The sequence below is a fragment of the Gopherus evgoodei genome, chromosome 5, assembly GCF_007399415.2.
Source record: "Gopherus evgoodei ecotype Sinaloan lineage chromosome 5, rGopEvg1_v1.p, whole genome shotgun sequence".
In the NCBI taxonomy this organism is placed as follows: Eukaryota; Metazoa; Chordata; order Testudines; family Testudinidae; genus Gopherus; species Gopherus evgoodei.
In genome coordinates this window covers 71,857,104-71,881,561 of record NC_044326.1, presented here as the reverse complement: position 1 = coordinate 71,881,561, position 24,458 = coordinate 71,857,104, and the positions used below count along the sequence as shown (strand labels likewise).

At 41.8% G+C, this 24,458-nt stretch overlaps 1 protein-coding gene across 3 annotated transcripts in view; it reads left to right on the top strand.

Moving 5' to 3' along the window:
• Window positions 1-692: 692 nt before the first annotated feature.
• The window catches only part of GALNTL6 (polypeptide N-acetylgalactosaminyltransferase like 6), a 964,319-nt gene continuing 940,553 nt past the window's right edge, over window positions 693-24,458 (top strand). The window contains exons 1-2 of one of the 3 annotated variants that reach the window (XM_030564387.1): window positions 693-899; window positions 1,973-2,283. In XM_030564387.1, coding sequence (XP_030420247.1) covers window positions 2,131-2,283 — 153 coding nt within the window. In that variant the 5' untranslated portion in view covers window positions 693-899; window positions 1,973-2,130. The other 2 variants (XM_030564388.1, XM_030564389.1) reach the window with 2 other exon arrangements.

The window sequence follows — 24,458 nt, the reverse complement described above, 5'->3', positions numbered from 1 at the left end:
CGGGGGGCCCCATCAGGCTAACGAGCGGCGGGGGGGGGGGGGGGCTAGGCAGAGGATACTCCGGGAAGGTGACTGATACCATGGGCGCAGGTCATTCCGGGGTGGTGCTGAAGGGGACTAAAATTAAAGCCCACGCTTTGGGGCCTGGCCCCCGCAGGCTCCCTGCGCTCACCCTAGGGATGGATCTGGCCCCTTTATTACTCGACGGCGCCCAAGGCTGTGATGCCACCCCGGAGCCAGCCTCCCGGCTTCTCCTCGCCGCCCCAGCGGCCTTGGCCGAGCCAGCGCTGCCCCCGCCAACCCTGCTGCGGGCACGCGGGGCGCAGTGGAGCCCGCGGGGCTCGGGCTGCCGCCCCAGCCCAGCATGTCGGCCCCCTGGAGGCCGGTGGGGCGCAGAGGGGTGGATTCTCCCCGGCTCCTGGGCGGCGCGGCTCCGCTGCTAACGCCATGCAAACGCTCGGGCTTGCTGCGCCGGGAAGCTCCGCGAGTCTCCTGACAGAACAGCCTCGCCAGCATCCACCGCCAGCTCCAGCCAGGGGCTGCACGGGACCCGCCCGGCCGGGCCCGCTGCTGCCTCCAGCACGGGGAGACAAGAAGCACCCGCCGCCCCCGGCTTCTGTGGCCAGGAGCGGAGCCGATCGGGAGCCGGGCGCTTTACCTGCCTCGGCTGGCTCTGGCATTGCTCCTACTACTAAGGCATCGGGAACAGGAAGAGCAGCTTTCTGTGCCCAGTAACCCTCGTATCCCCCCGCCTCCTGGTCTCCTCGCCGGCGAAGCCAGCTCGCAGCTGCTGCTCCCCGGGAATTCATCATGAAGGAGGCGACGAGAAAGAGCCCAGGAAACAACCGCTACTTCGGGCCTTTAGCTCTTTCTTTGTGGCCCGGAACCGTTGGGTTGAGGTGAGGGCGACGTGGGCCGAGCCCGGGAGCGCAGAGATCCATGGTTTTACCCTGCGCCTCCTCCAGCTTTGTTTAAACTGGAGCTGGGAGAGATGTCCCCCTTCCCCCGGTTAGATCCCGTGCACATGTTGTACACCAGCTAACATCTCAGCTGAAAGCCATCAGAGAGCGAGCCAGAGCTAGAGGAGGCGGTGACTGGGAGGGAGTTGTTCATCCCGCTTGATTATCCCCTTGCCAGTCCCTCCTGCACACTTAGAGCTTTCTATCTTTGCGCATTTGTTATTTAATAAATTGGGGAGCTCGTGATGTTTTCCTTTCTTCTCTGCTTGATCAGTCCCAGGAGAAGAATGGTAACACGAACAGCATCACAGTGTGAAAATATTGTCCGGGAGGGAGAGGGACGGAGCGGTGGTGAATGCACTTTGCTATACGATAACGGTGCCTAGAAGGGGGGAGGGTAAGTCTCAGACTAGTTGGTATTTTGCTGGTAATGATGTCAGCTGTATCCTTTAAGGGAGCTCTTTCTCTCTGTCACGAAGTGTACTTGATGTAGTTGAGACTTGAGGGAGAGGAGGGGAAACCGAGGCTGTCTCTGGAGTGGGGTGTGTTTGGATCAAGGAGTTTAGAGCTCGCCTTTCAAACTGGAGTTCCTGTTCTCTCTTTCGGTCCCAGCTGCAGCTTCACGTTGTAGCTCTGGATTTCTTCCGTTGTGGGAAGCAGCTGTTTTGATGGGGGAGATGGTCTCTTCCTGCCAGAGGCAGCATCTCGCGAAGGAAGAGCTTGCAAATTGCTCCCTGGCAGTCCCCTCTGATCAGTGGGTTGCGGAATTGCGTGCTTAAAACCGCGCGTGGCCCCCAGCTCCCACCCATTTTCCCGCAAACCATTTGTTGTCTTATCGATTTCTCAGTGACTTCTGATCAGTCTAGTACCCGATCATATCTACTCTGTTTTATATTAACGTGGATTGATCATGTGCTTCACGGTTTCCTCGGGAAAGCCTCAGTCGGTGGGCAATGATTTCAGTCGCAGTTGTGGGGGAATTAAGTGAATCTGTATTTCCGTTTGTTCTGCAGGTTACAAACTCCCCCTGTGAACTGTGAGGATTGGTGGTGACTCGAGGCTTGTAACAAAAGTTTCTTCTAACCAACTCCTAGTTTGAAGGTGACGCGGAGAGACAGAGGGGAAAGGAAATTGGCCCTGAGAGCAAGGAATAGCTCATCTTCTTCTATATATGCTGCCATTTGCCATGAAGAGAAAACAGAAGAGATTTTTGCAAATGACGTTGTTGTTCATGGTGGCTTTAATTTTCCTGCCTAATATTGGTCTGTGGTCTTTGTACAAGGATAAACACCTGGTGAAATCCCCAGAGCCAGGAGAGCAGCAGGTGAGTGGGGGGGGGGAATATAGTTTTGTTTGCTAAGTAACCAGCCATTAAAATTTAAAAGCATAATTTAGCTTGATCCGTGGCTGCTATAAAAAGCTACTTTGCACTTGATGATGCTCATGTGTCATTTTTAACTTGAGATTGCTTTGAATTCCAAATGATATTTAATAGCTTGAAGACCTCTTTGATATCCCAATGGTAAATATAATGTGGAGAAAAGGAAAGCATGTATTATACAAGAAAACTTAAGTGAGATGTTGTAGAAGGTAAATTAAGCTATGGATTTAAGTTTCTCAGGAGAACATTTACATGAATACTTACAGAATCTGACTATGCAATGATGACCAGATGCGCATACTGATGTAGACAGGCACAGTCCAGTGGCTATATCTGGGCTAAACGTGGCCCCCAACGTCTGTAATATTCACTAGGGGCAAACAAAAAGTGCAGACATTATCAGAACTTCCATCTAGCCAGCATGCAATCAGTAATGCCTCCTAAAAGGAAATACAGTAGTATGTCTATTAAAATTGCTCATCATCCAATCAAGTTAACTGCCATTTGCTCTTCTGATAGGAACTGCTTTTCCTTTTTCTACTAGAAATTTAAAATAAGTGACTGTCAGTCTTCTCCTTTCTACTGAATATTGTTAATATGGCCTGGTACAACTATAGATAATGTATACAGAGGTCAGGCTGTGTGTTTGATGTCATAATATGCACTTAAATTTTTCAAATTTACAGTCCTTCAGTCATCAGTTGTTGTTAGCAGCAGTTGTTATAACCTGTTTTTTCTTAATACGATTCAGCTTATTAGGTTTATATATTGCTCTTAAATCTCAATAAGACTTTAATTAAATTACATATATTGAGAGTTGTTATAATGCAATATTTTTAATCACTAACTGCTCTTAAATTTCATAATCAGTTGCTTTGCATAACACTGCTGTGTTTCCACTGTGTAATCTTTGGTATGTTTTAAGGCTGGTTATTTTAAAAAAAAAGTTTAATTTGATCTCCATTTCCACAGCCTTGATATGAGTTTATTAGACAGCATCATGTATCATCTTAGTATATTAATATTCTTAATTTCAAGGGTCATCACCCATATAGATCACACATTCAATATGTGCAAATTGTATTTGTCAGCTAGTCAGTTGAACAATGACATATATCACTAACAAACAGTTTTCCTACTACTAAAGTTTGTTCTTCACATTACCATACTTTTTATGTATAGTTGTAAAATGCTCTGAATGAAGATACTGCTTTATAATAATAGGAAATCACTTTAGTTCCTCTATTTTAAGAATCCTTTGTCTTTACAGGTTTTTTTTAAAATACATTGGATCTCAGATTATAGGGGCTAGAAATATTTTTTTCTAAAGAAAGTCCAAAATATTGATTGGTGGCTATCAGTAGTTTACAAGGAAAAAAAACCCCACCTTAAAATCTTTTCAGTTTCTTCTTCAGCTGGTGATTTAAGGAAGGTAAGGTGCTCTATGTGAAATCCACCTTTCAATGACTGACACACAAAAACAGTTTCTGTTTTCTAAAGAATCATGGCTAGAAATATGATATATTTTCTAGTTTTAAAGATTACAGCCTAAGTAGAGCAACATGTATAAGCAAAAAAAGGAAATAATTAAAACAAACAAACACTGCAAGAATGAATTTGCCACCTCTGAGAGATCAGCTGGTGGAATGTGTGAAGATCTAATGAGTCTTACTAATAAGATTTTAGGAACTTTAAAATTGACTAAGTTTTATTTCTAATGCTAATTAATCAGCAATGTGACTGCAGGAAACTAATAGTAAAAACAATAAAACACGGCAATGAAACTTTCAGCCCTGACTTCAACTTTACAAAACTATCCGGATCTGTTCAATTGCCTACAGTCCAATATCATTGTCTTAAGTGAGGTTCGTTGTTGAAGATGTCATAACAAATGAGAACAGCAGGTAGAAGTGGAGGTGAGTAATGTTACTACCATACATTTAACTCATCCAGTTGATGTCATGATTTAATGTATGCTATATTATAGACAAAGGTGCACAAAAGGAACAAAGGATTCAAATAGTTTTGAACCAAAGAACTTAAAATATAAAGCAAAGAACAAGATTGTAATGTAATCTCAGGGGAGAGAATTAGTAAAACAATGTCAACACTCTGCTGACCCATTTTTCTATTAATTATACAAAGAGAATAATTGTTTAGCTGTGAAACTATATTTCTTACAGACTTTTTACATTAATATTCTAAAGTGATCAATAATGAGTATGAAGGCTGCAAGTTAATTTTAAGCCTAATTAAGTAGGATATCGAAAAAGTTAGCTGTGATTTATTTTAGTTGTGATGTCAGAGAAAGCATGTATAACTTGGAAAAATTAGACTGTTACTATATAATATGGATATGATTCGGAAGAGGGGGAAAGAAGAGGGAATTATGACCTTAAAATAATAGGTGAGCAATTGGCTGAATCAGGAGTGACTCTTGCTGTCATGAATAAAACATGTGTCTGACATTTTTATAGTATATTTTGACATTGCTGTATTAGTTTCAGAGTTAATATTTTGCTTTGTTAAAATTCGGCTAACATTATGCGAAATAAGAATCAGCTGTCCTTCACTGGAGGAATGGTATAGTTTTGTGGTGTTTTGACTCTTTTTATATTGCATAAAAATTACCAATGAATTTTTAAAGCAGACATCCTCCAACTTACTTGCTGAATGAAGGTTCTGTCAACCACTATTACCTCATGAATCTTCAAGTTACAGAATAGGGTGCAAAGAATGATAGTGGGCTGACTGAAGCATTGACATCATGACAATAGCAGATATCAAAGCTAGTCAAAATGGATCACATGGTTAATGAGGTGTCTGCTTTTATATATAGGAAAGAGGCCCTGCTGTATAGTGTGGTTGCAAGTGGGGAAGATCTATGCTATTTATATACCTGAGCTGATAGACTATGTTACAGTGAAATGATGATTTTTACAGTTCCTAGTAATAATAATTGTAATAGAATTTCAGTAGGCCATCCTTAAACTTAATCAGATCACACTGTGAAAGTCTTGTATCATGGAAGTCTTGCATAGCTATTGCTAACACCGAAGCTTGCTCTTATGAGAGGGAAATGCAAAATCAGGTTGGAAATACAATACTGGCAACACTGATTCAGAGTATATCATCACTTAAGTCATTGTGCATTGATTTTATATGCAGTACTAATCCTTGAGTGTTTCATACAATTTTATTTCTCTGGTCTCTTGTAGTTTTCTGAAGTGATTATTTACATTTTGGTAGCTTTATCACTTTGCTGATAAACACACATTGAGCAATTATCATCGCAAGTATTTAAACAGAGACTGCAAAGGCACAGTGGCACAGACCAAGGGTTCTAAAATGACAGGAAAGAGTATTAAATTCCCCCTAAAAATCCTGTTTAACAATTAAATGGCAGTTAAGAAACCCTAAATATAAATTTCAAAAATAAAATTGAATTTCTCTTTTACTCTCTATAAATCAGTCTGCCTTTTTATACCATGGAAACAAGAAACATTTAATAGAGCATGTTGTCTGTCTCTTTTTTTTTAATAGTCTTGTTAATTCCTTAACACATCATGGCGTATTTGAGTTCTATTTACAGTTTTTACAGTTGGCTTTACTTTATTGTTACTCATTCATTCTGTCCCTTCATATTGTTTGTCACTGAAATATTCATATACATGATTTTAAGTGTCCTGTCTGATCTTTTGTTGTCACCTGCCAAAGGAAAGGAGTTTGGTTATTTAAATTACTGTGATTCACTCTTTTAATTTCACTTCTCATTTTCTCTTATTGGAATACTGGTTCTTGCTTACTCCTGTAGCCACTATGATATAGTGCTAATACAGAGCTAGTTAATTTGGATAGCGTGACACCCTAGTATTCACCACTGCCATGTAATTAGTGTATGTTTTATAGAAAGTATAGCTTGTGAGGTATCATTCTAGAAGTCTTGATCTGGTAGACAATGTGTCATTGGATTGTATGTGTTATTGTTATATGTGAAGTTATGAAGTTTGGCTCTCTATGTGTTACTGAAACATGTTGTGAGATTGAAAACACCCACAAATAGATGGTGGTACAACAGTTAAAAAGGCCATACAACGTTAATGGCTTGTTGAGGAAATGCACACAAGCACAAGGATTAGCCCAGGAACTGTGTACAATAGAGATCTCTCAGAGATAGCACTAAACAATGGGAACTGTTTGACCCAGGTCACAGCAAAAGAGCTTTCCAGCAAGTGTGAAGAAGATATAAAAGGGGGACAATGACATCATGAGGGTACCTCACTCTCCTTGCAACAACACACCTGGAAACATCTGAGGGGTGAGTGAGGACTGAACTGTGGGAAGTGATGGTCCCAGACTGGAAGGATCTTTAGCCTATGTATGAAAACCTGGGAAACCCAAGGCAATTTGTGCCTTAAGAATCTGCCAGCCTGTTTGTCACTTTGGGTTACAATTTGCTAATTTATAACCTAGTGTGTTAAGCTCAGTTTGCAATTTTTATTTACAAAGATACTCTGCTTTGATCTGTTTGCTATCCCTTATAATCACTGAAAATCTATCCTTTGTAGTTAATAAACTTTTTTTTGTTCTCTCTAAACCGGCTTGTGAAATTCGTAACTGGAGGCAAAAAACTGTGCATATCTTCATCCAAATTGAGGGAGGGAGTGAATTTAATGAGCTTACAGTGTACAGTTTTCTGTGCAGTGCAAGACAATACAATTTGGGGTTTGCACCCCAGAGGAGGAGTACACTTGAGTGCTGGGCAATCCTCTAGTTGATTCTTCCCTTGCAGAGCTGATTTCAGTATCTGTGTCTTTCTGCAGATGTGCATGTCCCAATTTGTTTGTGTGCTTGAGGGCCTGGCAAATCACAGGGTGAAGGAGCCCAGGCTGGTGGAATGGGAGGGTTCAGTGGGACTCCAGTACATCAAGTGGCACCCCGTCAGTGGGGGACAACCTGTCAGAAATGGTATCTTTGTAACACAGTTTTATGCACCTGTAATAAAGTTTTATCCATGTTTATTCTATACAACTATTCTTTAATGTAGGAAAAATGATTCCATGGGATAGACTTTCCTGTAATGCCTTTCATAGTCAAGGTATCCCAAAGATAGATTCGTGTTGAAAATTACTGTTATTTTTTTATTGTTGATTGTGGGAGGGGAGGTTGTTTCGGGGGGGGGGGAGAGGTGATGTGGAGGAGGGTAACACGGTAAATTAAAACCGCACCTTCAAGTTATGAGCTTTGTGTATTTCATTGTGCGTGCTCGTGCCTGAGATCGGAAGATTTTTGTTAGCTGCACTCTGCTGCTCCGAACCAAGGACATAAGGGGCCATGCAGACCAACTGACTTTCCAGTTCCATTCTGCTGCCCATGGTCTGAGATAAAACCATTCAGTGTCTGCAGCACTTGATACTTTCTTCAGTTTATTTACAGTTAAAATTGTAAAGAAAAGTTCCTTTAATACTTTTAGATAGCTTTAGCTATTTCTTAATACTTAGTTTGGATAAGTATAGGGCTTGGGTGTTCCCTCTCTTTCCTCCTCGCCTCCTTCTGAACAAGGTGACCCGAATGCCTGGGATTCAAGAACTATTTCTCCTGCCCCCAGGCCCTCCCTGTCAGCAACCATCTGAAGTGCTTCTTACTACCTTGGGGAAACTCACATCCTCTTGAAGTGCAGCGTTTGCTGATCCTTCTGCAGCAGAATTCAACAAGCCCACGAGTGTAGACTTTGAAGATCTCTTATGGATCATGCTACGATGCCCCAGTTTGACCTGGGTCAGACAGCGGGTGGAGGCACTGAGATTCCAGGACCGAGAGTAGTAAACATAAAGACTCTTTCACATGGGGACATTAGGAGGGTAGAAAACACACTCCTAAACAATTAAATAAATCCTCCTCTAAGTCCACTTTCAAGAAGATATGACCCCTTTTTCAATGCCATCAAAGTTGGGTGAGATTCTGTGCCCTTGGCAAAAGGAAGTTCAGGCACTCACAAGAGACACAGTACCAATCTTCTGGCTCTAAAGAGCAAGAGTAATTTGAGATTGGGACCATCTGCTGGAATGGAACCATCCATGATATTGATGAAAGAGAAGTATCAAGCTCCTCCCACTCCAACTATTGCATAGTCATGGTATAATAAGGAATTGTTGGCGCTGAAAGTTCTTGCAATGCCGACTCTGCCAGACAGAGGGACAGGAGTCTTCCTTGCCGCCACACACCTTCAGTGAGATACAGTACCAGTGAGGATATTGTCATCCTCCAGGATGTAGAGTCTCCCATCCGATCCTCACAAGGATCGATACTACCATACCAGAAGCATGTCGAACGTGGGCAAGAGACCATCACTGCCTGCAGTAAGGAGGAGTCAGGAGGTTAGTCCAGCTATAAGATTTAGTCTTTCTTGGACTCCTTTCCTTTCTTATAATACAATACACCCATCTTGGGCCCAATGGTGTGATATCTATTCCATGAGGGCTTCCTCAACCACCATTTGACCCTTCTTAATGGCTGTAGTGAGGACCATGTGACCTATACATATGCTATCCTGTGTCAGAGCAACCTATTGGAAATCACGACATTCCTCGCCTTAGAGAGAGGAATCTGAACCTGCTTAGGAACTAATGGAAGAGGAAGAAGAATCAGAACCAATGGGGTTATCATCATCACCATCATCCCCCAACAATGCGGTTATGCTGGCCTCACTTTCTCCACCTGATTACATGCGATTCCAAGACCTATTAAGGTTGGTCATTGACATTCTCCTCATTCCCCTGGAGAAAATGCAGGAGACCTCTCAAACTCCTTGACATTCTGTAGCACATGGGACCTAGCAAGGCATTTCCTGTTAATGAAGCTATTTTAGACTCTGGCAGGGTGGTTTGCCATACTCCAGCCACATGTAGTCCCACTCCAAAGAGGACAGAAAATAAATACTTTATACCAGCCAAGGGAGCAGAACTTTTATTTACACACTCTCCTCTGAACTCCTTAGTAGGCCAAGCGGTCTCTGAAAGAAACCAGCAATATCAGTCCAAATCCATCCCTTCCAATAAGGGAGCTGAAGACTTGGACCTGTTCATGAGAAAAGGTTTTACTTCACCCAACCTATAGTTCCACAGAACATTCTATCAGGGGCATTAATACATGCATCTAAATACAACTTTATTAGTAAATTCTGAAAGCTTGGAATAATTAACAAGGTCCTGCAGGAGAACAGAGCACAGTTCCAAGCTGCCATTGAGGAAGGCAACCTGCCAGGTCATCTTTTTAAGCCTCAGTCAATGCAGCAGACACAGCCTCCTGTTTGATGGCAACAGCTATTGTCATGAGTAGGACATTGTGGCCTCAGTCCTCAGGATTTTCCAGGGAAGTCCAACCTAGTGTGGAGGATTTGTTTGTGAAAGGGACAATCTATTCAGTGGGAAGACAACTGATTTGTTATACTTATTGAAAGACTCAAGGGCAACCCTCTACTCACTAGTGATCTATACTCCAACACCAAGGAGAAAATTCCACAGGCCAGAACCATATAAGCAATGACTGGCACCTCAATGCTTTAATGATAAAGGGGTTATGAATCACCAGAGAAATGAGAGAGTAAACAGATTTCCCTTTCTTCCTCCTTCCAACCCTAATCTGCCACTAAGAAATACTTTTGGATTTCCGAGAACTGTGAACCACTCCAGATACGATGTCCATCTACCCAAACTTATGATACTCAGTTCTGGTGGACATCTATCTCTTTTCTTCCAACCTTGTCAGATAACAGTCAAATGGGTTCTTGACATGATTCATACTGCCTGCTACACTATAGAGTTCCTTTCCCTGTTCCTCTTCAGGTACCCCTCTTGCCAAAGGATGCACAATCAAGAACTAGATGCTCTGTTTCATCTCTGAGCAATAGAGGCAGTACTGTTGTAATACTGAGGAAAGGAATTTTTACTCAAAATATTTCCTCATCCCCCAAAAGAAGGTAGGATGCAGTCTCATCTTGGATCTGAGAGAGCTCCATGATTGTATCTGCAGACTGAGGTTCAGTTTCAATAATTCCCCCACTGAACAAATACTACTGATTCACAGCTCTCAGGATGAAACATACCTACTTCTGTATAGACTCCATGCCTCCCACAGAGGATTCCTAAGGTTCATTGTATGTCCATACCATTATCAATAGAGGTGCTTCTCTTCAGCCCTGCAACTATACCAAGGATATTTCTAATGACTGATTACTGAGGGGGCGATCTCATCAACAGGAACTGACAGCAACCTCAACTTTGGTCAATCTTCTGAGTTCACTGGGAATCTGCATAAAACTTTCTGCATGCAAAAGTCCATTTTAGATTATAGACTGACTGTAAATTTTGTTGGGGCAACATTGGACTCGATCAGTGCCAAGGCATACCTTCTTTAGGATGGATTCCAATCTATAAAGAACTTGTCAATTAAAATCAGCTGAGCTCACAGACATCAATCCATTCAGTCTTATTCTCCTAGGTTACATATCTTCCTGCACCTGTGTGACACCCTTCATGGGACTTTGCATTTGTTGCCTCCAGGATTGGTTTGAACAGTGTATGTGCTGAGCAAACGCATTATGGAAAAGCTAGCATCAATTTCCACACACAATGCAAGCTTCTCTAGCCTGGTGGAAGAACAAGACTCCCTGCCTCACAAGACATTAATCACAGATGTCTCCTTGTGCTATATACTTATCTAGATAGGCCCCCCACTCTAAGGGACATGGACTTTCCAAGAGTCCCAGATGCACTTAACTATAACTGTATGCAGTCTGTGAAGCCTGAAAGTGATTCCTGCTATTCATGCAGACCTTGTATAGCCAGGTGATGTCAAACATGATTACAGTATTCTACATCAACAAACGAGGGTACGATATCTGTACCTCTATGTATATAAACTGTCAATCTTTGGAACTGGTGTATTTGCCACCAGATCACTCTGTTGGCAGTGCAGCTCTCAGGGATGCATAACACACTGGTAGGCAGCCTCAGTGGACAGTTTTTTCCAAGGACCATGAAAGGGAGCTCTAGGATTCCATAGTATAGACATATTTTCCCTATTTGGTGGTGGTGGAGGGGAGAGCGCGTTCCATCCTAGTATCTGTCTGCATCTCACAAGGACTGAAAATCCATGATCTACTGTTCCAGAGGAGCTCAAGTTCAGGAAGACTCACTCCATTTGGTTGGGACAACTGATCAAACTAGATGGAGTGTTGGTCGTCCTGATTGCTCCCACATGGTCCAGACCATTCTGCTTGCGCAATATTTTTCAGATGTCAGCATGTTCATACACTGGTATCCAATCCTTCCTGGACTTGTTCACTTAGGACAGGCAAGGTCAGACATCACAATACAGCTTCCCGCCACCTGACAGTCTGGTATTTGGATGGTTTTCAACTCTAAAAAGGACACATTCACAAATGGTTGAGGATATCCTTAGCTATAGTAGGAAGGATAGAAAGTGCTACGTAGAGAAGTGGAAAAGGTTCTGTCTGGTATCAGTATTATCTGATGACTCTCTGACATCCACATCATGTTCTAATGTATTCTGTCTTTAAAGACTTTAGATCTGGGTACACACAACAGCTTTTTCTGCCTGCCATTCCCTAAATTACGACCACTCCATCCTCACCCTTCTGCACAATGTCTGAAAGGTCTGGTAATAGCCTTTCCTTGCTATAATGAAACCTCCTCCATCATGGGGCTTAAGTCTGGTCCTTTCAGAATTAACAAGGCCTCTATTCAAACCACGGGCCTTCTGTTATTTGATCCACTTATCTGTGAAGGTTCTAGTCACCATCACCTCAGCTAGATAGGTAGGTGAGCCGATCCGCTGAGCTTTGGCATTTTACCTACAAAGAACAAAATTTTTTAGGAAATTGCTTAGACTCTCAATTAGGGCCAAAGATACTTTGGTAATCTTACTTTGAGATATTCCTCTTACTGACGTCTGTAAACCTACAACATGGCATTCTGTCCATACCTTCATGAGACATTACACCCTGTTGCAAGTTTCTTCAGCTGATGCTTCTTTTGACACAGAAGCCCTCCAGTCATTGATACTACAGAAGTTCTTGTACCTTTCTTTAATGAGCTCTCCTTGTCAGTCACTTACAATGGAATACACGGAGGGACTATCACTTGGAGGGGCAGGAGAAGTTACTTACCTCATGAAGTACCTGAAATTCTTCAAGATGTGTGGTCCCTGTCTGTGTTCCACTACCTACCCACCATCCTCTCTGCTTTGGATCCTGTATGCAAGATTCATGGTTGAGAAGAAACCGGAGAGGTGGTTGTTCTGCAGCATGACATATGTCCTCTCTTTAGAGCACAAGAAGGAAAAGGGCACAGGCATGGACTAACATACACTGCTAGCAAAAATCTTCTGATCTCAGGTGCATAGAGCACAAGTGCACCCATAATCGAATACAGATAAAACCACATATCTCGAAGAACTCTTATTTTCTAGAAGCCTCCTATCACTCCTATTCTATTTGTTTAAATCATCCTCTTACCTCCAAGTCTCCCTCCTTTTGGTTGCTCAAATCTCTTTTTACCCTACTGACTTGAATTCTTCCCCCCGCCCCCAGTCTATCATATCATTCCCCTCCTCCTATTATTTGCATACCCTTTCCACTGTTTCTCTCTTTTCTTCCCCCTCCCAAATCTGTCTGTCTAGCTTCCCCTTGTTGGAGAGTCTGTGGGAAAGAGTGTTTCAACTTTTTTGCTTCTCTGGGTGTCCAGCATCTGCTGCTGGAGACTGCATCTGCCTGTGTTCCAAAATGTTCTGCTGTGCACAAGAGCAGAACAGATCAGAGATGAGTGGGTACTTAAGTTAGCTCCCTAGATGCACTAGGATGAGTGGATACTTAAGTTAGCTCCCATCAGTACACTAGTAAGCAGGGCTTTGTCATGAGTAAAGCAGGTTAAGGAAGGTAGGTTGGCAGGGGTCATTAAAAAAGTCACCTAGTTCTCCCAGCTCCTGCTCTTTCCTCCATCACCAACATTGCATCTCTCCCAAATCTAATGCTTTGTGCAAACTTAATTCAACTGGTTCAAACTCCTATGTGGACACACCTCGGTTGGTTTCAAATTGATTGTCAGTTTAGCTTGGGCAGGCTGAACTGATATGTCTGTCTATGGTACTTATATGATCCCCATCACCATAGTATCTGAGCACATCACAATCACTTTAGAGTATTTATGCTCTCAACACCTCTGTGAGATAAAGAATTGCTACTGTCCCAACTTCCCAGATGCACAACGGAGACATAGACTAATTGACTTGCCCAAGGATACACACAAACTCTGTGGCAGAGCAAAGAAGTGCGTCTGTGTCTCTGAAGTCCAACACGGATAGCCTTCCTCTCTAGTTTGTCCTTCTTCTCTAAGATACAGGATATAAGCAATGTAAGAGTATGCTCATACACTTTTAATTCACACCTTTAGTTAAATTACTACAACTTTGTGTGTTAAGTCTATGCTTCCCCTTTCTCTAGCCACTTTTTATCCCTAAGTATTTTGTAAAGCTCCAGGTGAGATAATGATAACTCAGGGGCTGTATAGGCAAATGTGGCAGCTATTGAGAACTCAGCAATAGCCAGGGAAAATAGAAAACTACAGGGCATTTGTGAAAAAACATCCTGGCATATTTTTTCAAATTTATAGAAAAAATTAGTGAGGATTTCCCCAAATGTCCAGAATGTTTGCAGTGATTTGTTGTTTATATTCTAATATGAGATATTATTGTAAGCCACAAGTAAAATCACGAGAACAGGAACAAGCTTTACAGTTTCTCCAAAGTAGTCTTGCCTGCATCACGGGGAACCAGCAAGCTGAGTGGGGAAAAAAACCCACTTTATGCCCAATTATTATTATTATTATTATTTTTTGTGGCCCATAGCAAACATCTCAACATAGCCATCTTATATTCTTTTTACTACTGGTATAGTGGAAGCTGGATAGCACATTCCACTACCACTTCGGAATTCATTTTCTCCATCTACTGACCTGCAAGGGGCCCTGTAGAGAATGGAGTAACTTTTGATGTTCTTTGACCCTGTGGCCTACTAAGAGAAGTGTTGGTTGTCTGTTAATGAAATAATAGTTTTTCCTCTCGAAGTGTGATAGAATATTCAGCTATTTGCATGTCTAAAATCTTCAGCCTTTGGAACATCCCTTCAAAATTATTATTTATTGATTTGTAGTATCAAAGCATCTAGGACTTCCAGTCATTGTGCTCGACACTGTACAAATACAGAACAAAAGGACAGTTCCTGCCCCGAAGCTCTTACAACTTACCATAAGTATAAGTATCAGAGGGGTGGCCGTGTTAGTCTGGATCTGTAAAAGCAGCAAAGAATCCTGTGGCACCTTATAGACTAACAGACATTTTGGAGCATGAACTTTCGTGGGTGAATACCCACTTCGTCACCCACGAAAGCTCATGCTCCAAAATGTCTGTTAGTCTATAAGGTGCCACAGGATTCTTTGCTGTAAGTATAAGGCAAGATAAAAGATGGAAACAGATGGGGAAATACAAGGAAATAATGAGACAATATTGGTTAGTGTGATAGGCTGTGATCTCAGTGTACCAGTGGCCTAACCATTGTCAGGTTTTTGCAGGCATCATGACAAAGGAAAGTTTTGAAGCAGGATAATTAGGTAGTTTTGGCAATGTTTATGGGGAGCTGCTCCTCAGCCTGTGAGATATCATCGGAGAAAGCACAAAGGTGCTTGTTTGATAATTTAACGAATGGGTAGTGGAAGTTGGCATCATGGACTGATTGGAGTCAGGAGTCAGTATCTTGATAGTGAGTGAGAGAAAGAACGTTAATGCAGATGGACCTTGAAAATCTATAAATGCAGATCCAGTGACTCCTAGCCTGCCTGGCAGTTACAATGCAGAGCTTATATGCTATAAAGTGCCATCTACTGGCTGTCTGTACATGGGTGAATTTCACCTGCAGTATAAATAGTTAAAAAAGCAGTTAAAGGAGTAAAATGTGTTATCTACTTTTGCAAGCCTGTACATCTTGTTGTGATTTTAAAAAGTCTCATTTTAAAATGATAGAACTTTTATTACTTTTGGCACCTAGAATATTTTTGTGTTGAATTCAGTATATCAGATGAAGTCCTCCTGTGGCTAATTTGGTACCTATCTATTTGCAGGGATATTACACAAAAAGGTTTATAATTTTGAAGATAAAATGACTATTTTCTATATCTAAACTTCAGTCCAATTTAAATTTTATCTATGTTTATTATATAACTCCTATTAACATTTTACTCTGTCAAATTTTTCTAGGAAAAGAATCCAAAACTAATCCAAAACATTTCCCCTATGACGAATCTAAGGCCCTGATCCTTCACTGAACTCAGAGCAGGTGGACACTTGCATCCATACAGAGATCCATTGAAGTCAAAGAGCTATTGTGGGTTCAGGTGTCTGTCCAAAGGGAGCACAGTACAGAATCGGGACATAAGTTAGAAGAAGAACAGCTCAGCTGTATTAAACATGTCAAAAAAATAGCTACATTGTGGCCCTGATCCAGCAAAACACTTAGGCATGTATTGACTTCAGTGATATAACTCTATGTTCATAAAGTTAAGCACACGTTTAAATGCTTTGCTTGATTGGGGCCTAGGAGAGGGGAATGTCACATTAAAAAAGGTAAAACACACTGCAGAAACATGTGAATTTGAAGGTTGATAATTTAATCACAAAGCAACTTGGGAAATTCTCAATTAAGATTCCCACACTTACCCTACGCCACCCTCAGCCAGTCAGGTGGAGCAGACTAAGATGACTAAAATCAGCTGCAGCATACATCTTTGCCCTTCCCTCAAAATTAATGGAAAACCTTTTTTGTGGGCAGGGGCAGTGGAGGGCGAGGAGATGTGGAACCAGTCCAGTAAACTCTTTCCCTTGTCTTTGGTTGACATGATCTCAGCCTATTATATCAGCTCCCATCTGAAAATGTTTTAATAGAGATGCCTCAGAGTACATGGTGTATTGGCAAGCCCAAGTCTCTTATGATTCATGGCTTGCTAGACATGATGTACAGGACCTTGTGTTGCTATTTTTTGGAGAAGGTCCTACTGCTGCAACCTTCCTCAAAATAGTTCTGCAATTATGGAGGAGCATTCCCAACTCCTTGTGTACCTGCTTGGGATCTAATGACTGTGTGGCTGGGGAGTGCAGATGCTGTGCCCAGGTGTTCTTGTCAGCAGCGCTAATCTCCCAGGAAGGAGTGGGATGGATGAGATGAGGATATTCTATTTTAAATGTTTTTACACTACTCTCATCAGTGGACTATCCCAGCACCCTCCACTAGGTGGTGTGACTAACATCTGTCCTGTGGTTCTCTCAACCTCTCCCTAAGGAGAAAATTGTGTTCAGTGTTTGATTTTGGTAGTGGTTGTTTAAATATATGTGTGTGTCAGTGCTTAATTTTGTAATGAAAGAGGTGTCAAGGCTCAAACTAGGTGGCTGGAGAATGGTGGCTGCTGGCTGGGTGCCCAGCTTTGAAGGCAATGCCTCTGCCAGCAGCAGCGCAGAAGCATGGTGTGGTATGGTGCATTGTCACCCTTACTTCTGCACTGCTGCTGGCAGCCTGAGTGTGGCAGTTGCTGACCAAGAGCCCAGAGATCTTTGAAATGCCAAGCCTAGAGGTGTCTGGGCTTAGACCCAGCAAGCCACAGCACAAATGAAGCATTGGTGTGTGTGTATACTGCTATTTTGTGTTTCTGTTAAAGACGGCAAGGTCAAAGTGCACCATACAATTGGAAGGTTTGTTACAGTCCTTAGTTCCTGTGGGAGTTTGTTCCACAGTCTGTTAGTGACTCCACAAAAAGCTCTTTCTTGCACAGAAGAGCTTTACCTTTTGCACAGTCCTGCCACCCTATCCTGAAACTGTCTCAGCTCACGGGTCAGCTAGTAAAACTAGTCAGCCGGAAAGGTGAATGTAATCTGCACGTGATCTCCTTCCAGTATGCATGCTTCAGAAGGATTTTTTTCCTTGGGGCTCCAGCTGTGACTCAGCTACTTTGCATTGTCTTCCAGCTCAGGGTAGTTCTTAAAGTTACAGCCTAACACACTTGTTGATTTTATTAACCATTTTTATGGCAATTTAAACGTGTACTAAAGATTTCCAAGAAAGGTTAAACAAACACACCCTGGTCATGTAATGGGGAAAGAGCTCCCCTATTCAGTCTCACAGCATACCACACTCTCTCTCTAAAAAGAAATACATTTCAAGGTATTAATTATTGTTTGGATTTCTCATTTGAGTGCTGTGAAAATTATTATATTTGGTTCCATAAATCTTGGAACTTTTTAGATTGCTTTTCTAAGGAGTGATTGTGACACATTAGCATGGAGCATGCATGAAGAACACACATTAATGCCACATTACAAGAAGTATATTGCTATCTTACAGGCTCTGATAAATGACTACATTTTAAGTTGTCTTTGATATGTACACAAAATTAATGACAAGCTTGAATGGATGTTTTTTATCTGGAATCCTTCAATATAAACTAAAGTGACAATCAAATTGCTGATCAAATTTTGCAATTATAACATCAGTATAAAAATGTAAATCTGGAACTTTTGACATTAAGTAAAGTCAAGGGTGATCTATTAAAATAATGGTCACAAAGCACAACAAGGAAAGGGATATAAAAAGGAGTTCAGATAGTTACAAGAATTACCTGAAACCCCCACAAAATTGATGTATGAAAGCATCACAGCAAAATACTGAATATTTTTTTAACTTGTGCATACAGAATTAGTTTGTTCAGTATAGTAGATCCCCCAACAATAGTAAGGGCATCCTGGAAAAATAATTGAAACTGTCAGATACATTTTGCCAACAGATGTTGAGTGGTAGGGAATTTTCTCTAAGTATGTCAAGGAGCTCCATCTTATTATGGTCAAATCTTATCTTCCTTCTTGGTTTATCAAAGCCCCGAAAGAAAAAGCTTTAGAATCTTCCTTATGGCATAGAAGACCCATAAAGAGAGAGAATTCCCAATAAAAGTACTGCCAAAACATTCATCAGCATAATCCAGCCAATTCTATAATATGAGAGAGAAATCTTGATCTAACTCTAACAATAGCTTGCACTAACTAGGATAAAATCCCAATAATAACCCAACAACTGCAGTTCTGCAAACACTGCAGGTGCACAGGAACTCCAGCTACACCAGCTGCAGACCATCATGGGGTTGATGCCCCATGCTGATCAAAGAAGAAAAGAATATTCAGCCTCTGGTATCACCTCAATCAAAGCAGCAAACACTCCCTTCACCACAAAGCACTGGAGGATCAAAAGCTATATCCAAATGAAAACACAATCCGGTTATTTGTCATCACCCTCTGGGCTCAACAAATGCAAACTCATGACCAGTAGAGCAAACAATCAAAACCGAAAGATGCTCAACTGTTAGGCCAACACCTAAGCTACCAATAGATAAGTTACTGGGAGGAATAAATCATAGATGGCAGCAAGCTGGCCTGCTACAGATCCCTGCACAGAGCTATCATACTAGGAGACCACTTTACTACAATGAAATATGCAAAACTAAGGCAGATTCTCACCAAATCAGTGACCACAAACTAGAGGTGGAAATGAGGATGTACAGAGCACAGTCTAAACCCAGAGAGGTGTGACTGCATGGCCAGTGTAACAGAGAACAGATTAAGACAGACAGACACTTTCTGTTCCAATGTCTCAAATATGAGGAAGTGAGCCAAATATTTCTTCAAATGATCTGGAACCTTAGGACATCTCATCCAAAAGTGATGAGGAAAAACTGTCTGGTCCTGTCAGAGAGAGGTGGCACAGATGTCATTGTGCCACATAGCAACCTGGCACTCGGTCAAGCAGTGGTCGGCAATGACAAATGGACATGGGGGGAGCGGGAGGGGCAGAACCCAAACAGTGTATAGTCCTATTCTGGATGCATTATACCTGCCTTTGGAAATGTACCTGATGGGCCGGTGGTTTTCTTCCACTCTATTCATACCAATAAAGTCTTATTGAATTGAAAACAGAATAAGACTCTGTATGTTGAAGCTCTCTTTTGTTTTCAGCCTTGTTTGATCCACTAGAAGAGTGGACTCTACAGAAATACTTATTAGTCCTCTGTGCTGTTCTTATTTATTATTGTATTGAGTGCCCAAAGGCCCCAACAGGAATGGAGCCCCATTGTGCTAGACGCTGTACAAATGCATAGGAAAAACATGGTCCCTGTCCTCAAAGAGCTTGCAAATTAATTTTAGTAACATCCAAAATGCTATTTCCTATTTCTGGCATTCTGCAGTGTTACCTTTTTATCCATGTGTGATAATCCTTGGGGTACCCAGGACTGTGAGTCATCATTTTATTCCTTACGTACAATGAGGGGGAATCTTGGAGTAGCTGGGTGTGAGCTCCCTAACACCACCAGCTTTTAGCCATTCCAGCACTTATCTTTGGGCTATGCCAGCCCTAACTTTGCCTTGCAGGTTAACAATAGATTCACCCCAATCCCTGAGCCCCCTTGAATTGTTCCCCTGTGATAGCCACCCCTCACACTGGCTGCACCCAAAGGTTCAGGGAAGCCCAGTTAACAAGTTCTACCTTAAACCATTGCTCCTGTAAATCACATAACACTCAGGTGAGCACTTACAACCAACCAAAAGTAGGTTGATTTAAGAAAGGGTATTTAACTAGAAACAAGAGTGAGTGATGGAAACGATTTATTACAATACAAAACAGAATCATAAAACCTGGGGCTACACTTATCAATAGTTAACTTTCCTTTCCAATAAAGTAGATTTTCATCCCCTCTTCTTTCCCCCTCCCCCAAAAAATCAGTCTCTTACAAAGTTGGCTGATTTCGCAAGAGCTGGGATCCAAAACATTCATGAAATAAACCTCCTCTCAGCCAGTGGTTTTCCTCTGTGAATAGATTGTTTATCTTTTCCTATGCTCTGTAACACTGAAAAATAATCTTTGTTTCTATTCACAGCCAGGGCAAAGTTGTTTGTTGTAATGTTCCTTTTTTTCACCTCCTAAGAGATTTTGATTGTTTGGTGGTGTCTCTCATGGTTTTCCATTGATAGTTTTAGGAAGGAGCAAGGCTGTTCAGTTGACACTTATATTACTTCACCAGCTGATTAGGGAGGGGCATAACCATTCCCCTTGCCTGAATGTGTCATTACCCAGGCACATTATCTTCTGGAGACCAATTTCTACTCCAAGTCCATAAAGCGTGGTTTCAGTATAAATACATAATTTCTTAAATATGACCCATACATTGACAAATTACAAGCATTCATTAGACACTGCACATGATATCCTTTATAGATAAATACCCTGCTAGATATGTGTTTGGTGTAATGAGTTTGTCAGGTGTGAGGTGAGAGCTGCTTGCAAAGAGCAGAGGGACCCTTTGCCAATGGGTCGTTCTACTCACATGGTGTTACATAATGTTTTTCATTGCCTGCTCCTCCACAGACTATTTATACACATCTCCTTTTACAAGGGTAGCTCTATACCAGGGATTCTCAACCTTTTTCTTTCTGAGGCTCCCCCAACATGCTATAAAAACTCCATGGCCCACCTGTGCCACAATAACTTTTTTCTGCATATCCAGTAGATTAAAAGCCAGGGTCAGCATTAGGGAGTAGTAAGCAGAGCAACTGCCTGGGGCTCCATGCCTTCGGGTGCCCCATTAAGCTAAATTACTCAGGCTTCAGCTTCATATCTGAGTGGTGAGGCTCTGGCTTTGGCTTTTGTCTCAGACCCCAGTGAGTCTAACATCGGTCCTGCTCTCTGGTTTATTTTGACAGACCCCCTGAAACCTGCCCACAGCTCCTCAGGGGCCCTGGATCCCTGGTTGAGCACTACTGCTCTATATTATTATTTACCTTAGGGATCATCATGGATTCTTTACTATGCTTTTGTGAGTCTTTGCTATTAATGAATGCATCGGCTCTCTGATGATCATGGTGTTCTGTAGGATATGGAGCTATTGAATCAACTCCTAGAGGAGCTGTTGGCTCTTCACATTCACCCTCATTACTAAGAATAAGATTTTGTCATGGAGGTAATGGACTTTGCTGCTTCAGCTGTACCCCATGCACCGGGACAGCGGGTGCCCGGGAGCTCTCAGTTCCACCCCGCGCTGGCATTCAGCCTCCCCATTTTTAGTAAAAGTCATATGTCACTGGCTTCTGCAAATTTTTGTTTATTGCCCACGACCTGTGTGTGACTTTCACTAAAAATAACCATGACAAAATTTTAATCTTCTTCATTGCTTTCTGACATTTAGTTATCTTTACTCTTTGCACATGGACTCTTCCTTTCATTTCTCCCTTGAAGCCTATCTCCAGTTTGGTCAGGAAGAAAAGGTTTCAAAGATCTTGTCTGCCACCCTTCTCTCCTCTTAATATGCTTGGTCTAACAAAATCAATTGACTTGATCTTCTCAGCTTAGTTACCTTTTTTCAGGACAGAGGCCGATCTGTAATTTATTGACCTGCTCTTTGGGAGAGCCAAGCTGCTCTGTTTAGTGATGCTGGAAAGTGAGAGGGAAGCTGGTGGTGGGAGTGAAAGGAAAATAAGAGGAAATATGCAGAAAGGAGGAGCAGTGCAGACATAAAAGTAACAGGGAGGAGGAGGAAAAGCAGTGTTGGTGTGGGGGATATATTTCCCTTGTGTAATATGTTCCGAAATCGCCACGTCTTGTTAACGTCCTTTCTTTCTTTAATATTTGTTTTCCATATCGTTTTTATGACTTTTTAATGTGTGTGCACAGCTCAGCACCACTTTAATTCTCCACTGTAATTTCTTAAAGTATATTAGTCAAGCTGTTTTGGAATGTCATGGATTAATGATGCATTTAAACTGCTTTAAAATGACCCTAGGTGAGGTCAATTATTGAAATAGTGCCAGTGAGGAATATTTTATTTTGATTGCAGTAAGCTCTTAGTTTTATGTTAACCACATCATACAAACATGACCTGAACATTTTTAATGTTGTACTGAATTCAAAATGTGAGAAGACAGCATGTTTCAAACTTTTTTATTTTAAATGGGAAACTGAAATCTCTGCTCAGACTTGGCATTCAGAAAGCAGACTCTAGTCTCATTCTATTCTGGTATATGTGTGGTCACTTTTTTTTGTGCTAATTCTGAGTAGAGCAGGCTTGTCTGACCTTTGTGATAGAAAGGCAGAATTTACTGAGGCACAGGTGCTGCTTATGGTCAGTTATGTAATGCTGCATTTTCTTTCCAATTCCATAGCCCCCAGCTCAATAATATTACAGTGCATCCCAAGTATTTAAAAATAGATATAATCTCTCTTTCTTCCTTTCTAGCCTATGGGAGAAATAGCTTGAGTACAGTGAGATTGGTTGGTTGGTTGGTTGGTTGGTTCTGGTAGTGGGTGTACCTTGAGGTAAAGGTAAGATTCTCAAATTTTTAATATTCTGTTGGTAACAATTCCTTAAGCTCCTACTAAAACCAAGTCAAAGGCAAAGCAGGGATTCTGAATGACTTTTTATTATGTTTCTGACATTCTGTGCCCTTTCAAACAGCAACAGCCAGCTACAGATTTGCAGATGATGACGTCAAGAGTGAAGAATCATCAGATTGTTCTTAACCACATGGCTAGAAGCACGCCTTCAATTCCTCTTAAATGCTGGGGTAGCAAAGGCATCTGTGACTATGTGTGGAGAGGAACATGGACTTATGTGTTCCACAATCACACAGTGCAGGGCAGTGCACTGAAAAAAACACAACCCAGATCTGTCTTGGGCAAATTGACTCAGCGGCGAACAAATTTAAATGCTTAGTGATATTACTATTGAGATGGTCTATGAGGTGCACTTAACAGGAAATCATAAGAGATACTATGAAGGTGAAATACCATCATGTGCTGGCACTTCAACGGGAAGTAAAGATAATTCCTAGCATGGTTGTGCCACAACAGAGCCTCGGAGAACTTCCCTGCTGCTCCAGCTTCATTCACAAAAACAGTACATCTAGTTTCTTGTGGTGAAGTTCACATGGCTTCCTTTGGAAAGGAATCACTCCCATTTGCTTTTTACTTTTGAGTGGAACAGGTTGAAAAATTACATTTTAAAAATAATTTTGATGGAAGAAAGGGACAAATTTTTCACAATTTATTTGTTTTCAGTAAATTCCCCCATATTTCAACTGATTCTACTTTTGAATGTAGAGATGTACTGCTGTTCCTCTTGTGAGCTTTCATCTCCCATTCAGGTCTTCTGGTTAGCTATATTACAGCTAGAAAGTTATCTCAGTGGCAGCATTTAATGTCAGCAAAGCTGACCCTCCAATGACATTGGGATTGTGCACTTTTTACTTGATGATCAAGTGTCCCAGCTACATAACTCTGTTGTCTGCAAGTCCTATATGCTTTGGGGACTCAGAGGTCTTGCCAAAGGTGATGCATGGTGGGACATGCGAGGTCATGTACTCCCATCCCCCCAGATTTGCTTGTTGGCTTATATTGAGCATGTTCACATGGACTGAGCATGCTCATTAATACTGCTGAAGCCAGCTGCCCTCATTCTGCACCCCCTAGTATCAGAGGCCCGGGTCATCTCTGCATCTTGGAGAGTCATTATGATCCACATACTTTTAACTGTGGTGGTGGTGTTTCTTCTTACTGAATATCTAGAAGAGGAGCTTGGAGAATCCTTGGAGGAGCAGTGATAACCTCTTACCACCACCACAACACACGACCCCTACTACTGCACATAAAAAGTGACCTACAAACAACAAACAGGGCGGTTTTCTGTAAAAAGAAGGGAAAATGATGCCCCAGTAAGTCTGGATGTTTGCCAAACAGATCTATAATAATCTCACCTTCCATCTCAGCAATGGAAGAGGAAGAGAAACGTTAGCCTTTTCCACCAACTTGGAGCAGCCAGACTATGAGGAAAGGGTAAAGTAGCCAGTTATGAGGCCAGGAACCCAGTTTTCTAGTCCAGGAAGCAAGAAGTTCGGTGGTGACTGGGGCCCATGAGAGACCAACAGGGATCTTAAGAGTCACTATAAGAGCCCAGTCAGTGGAG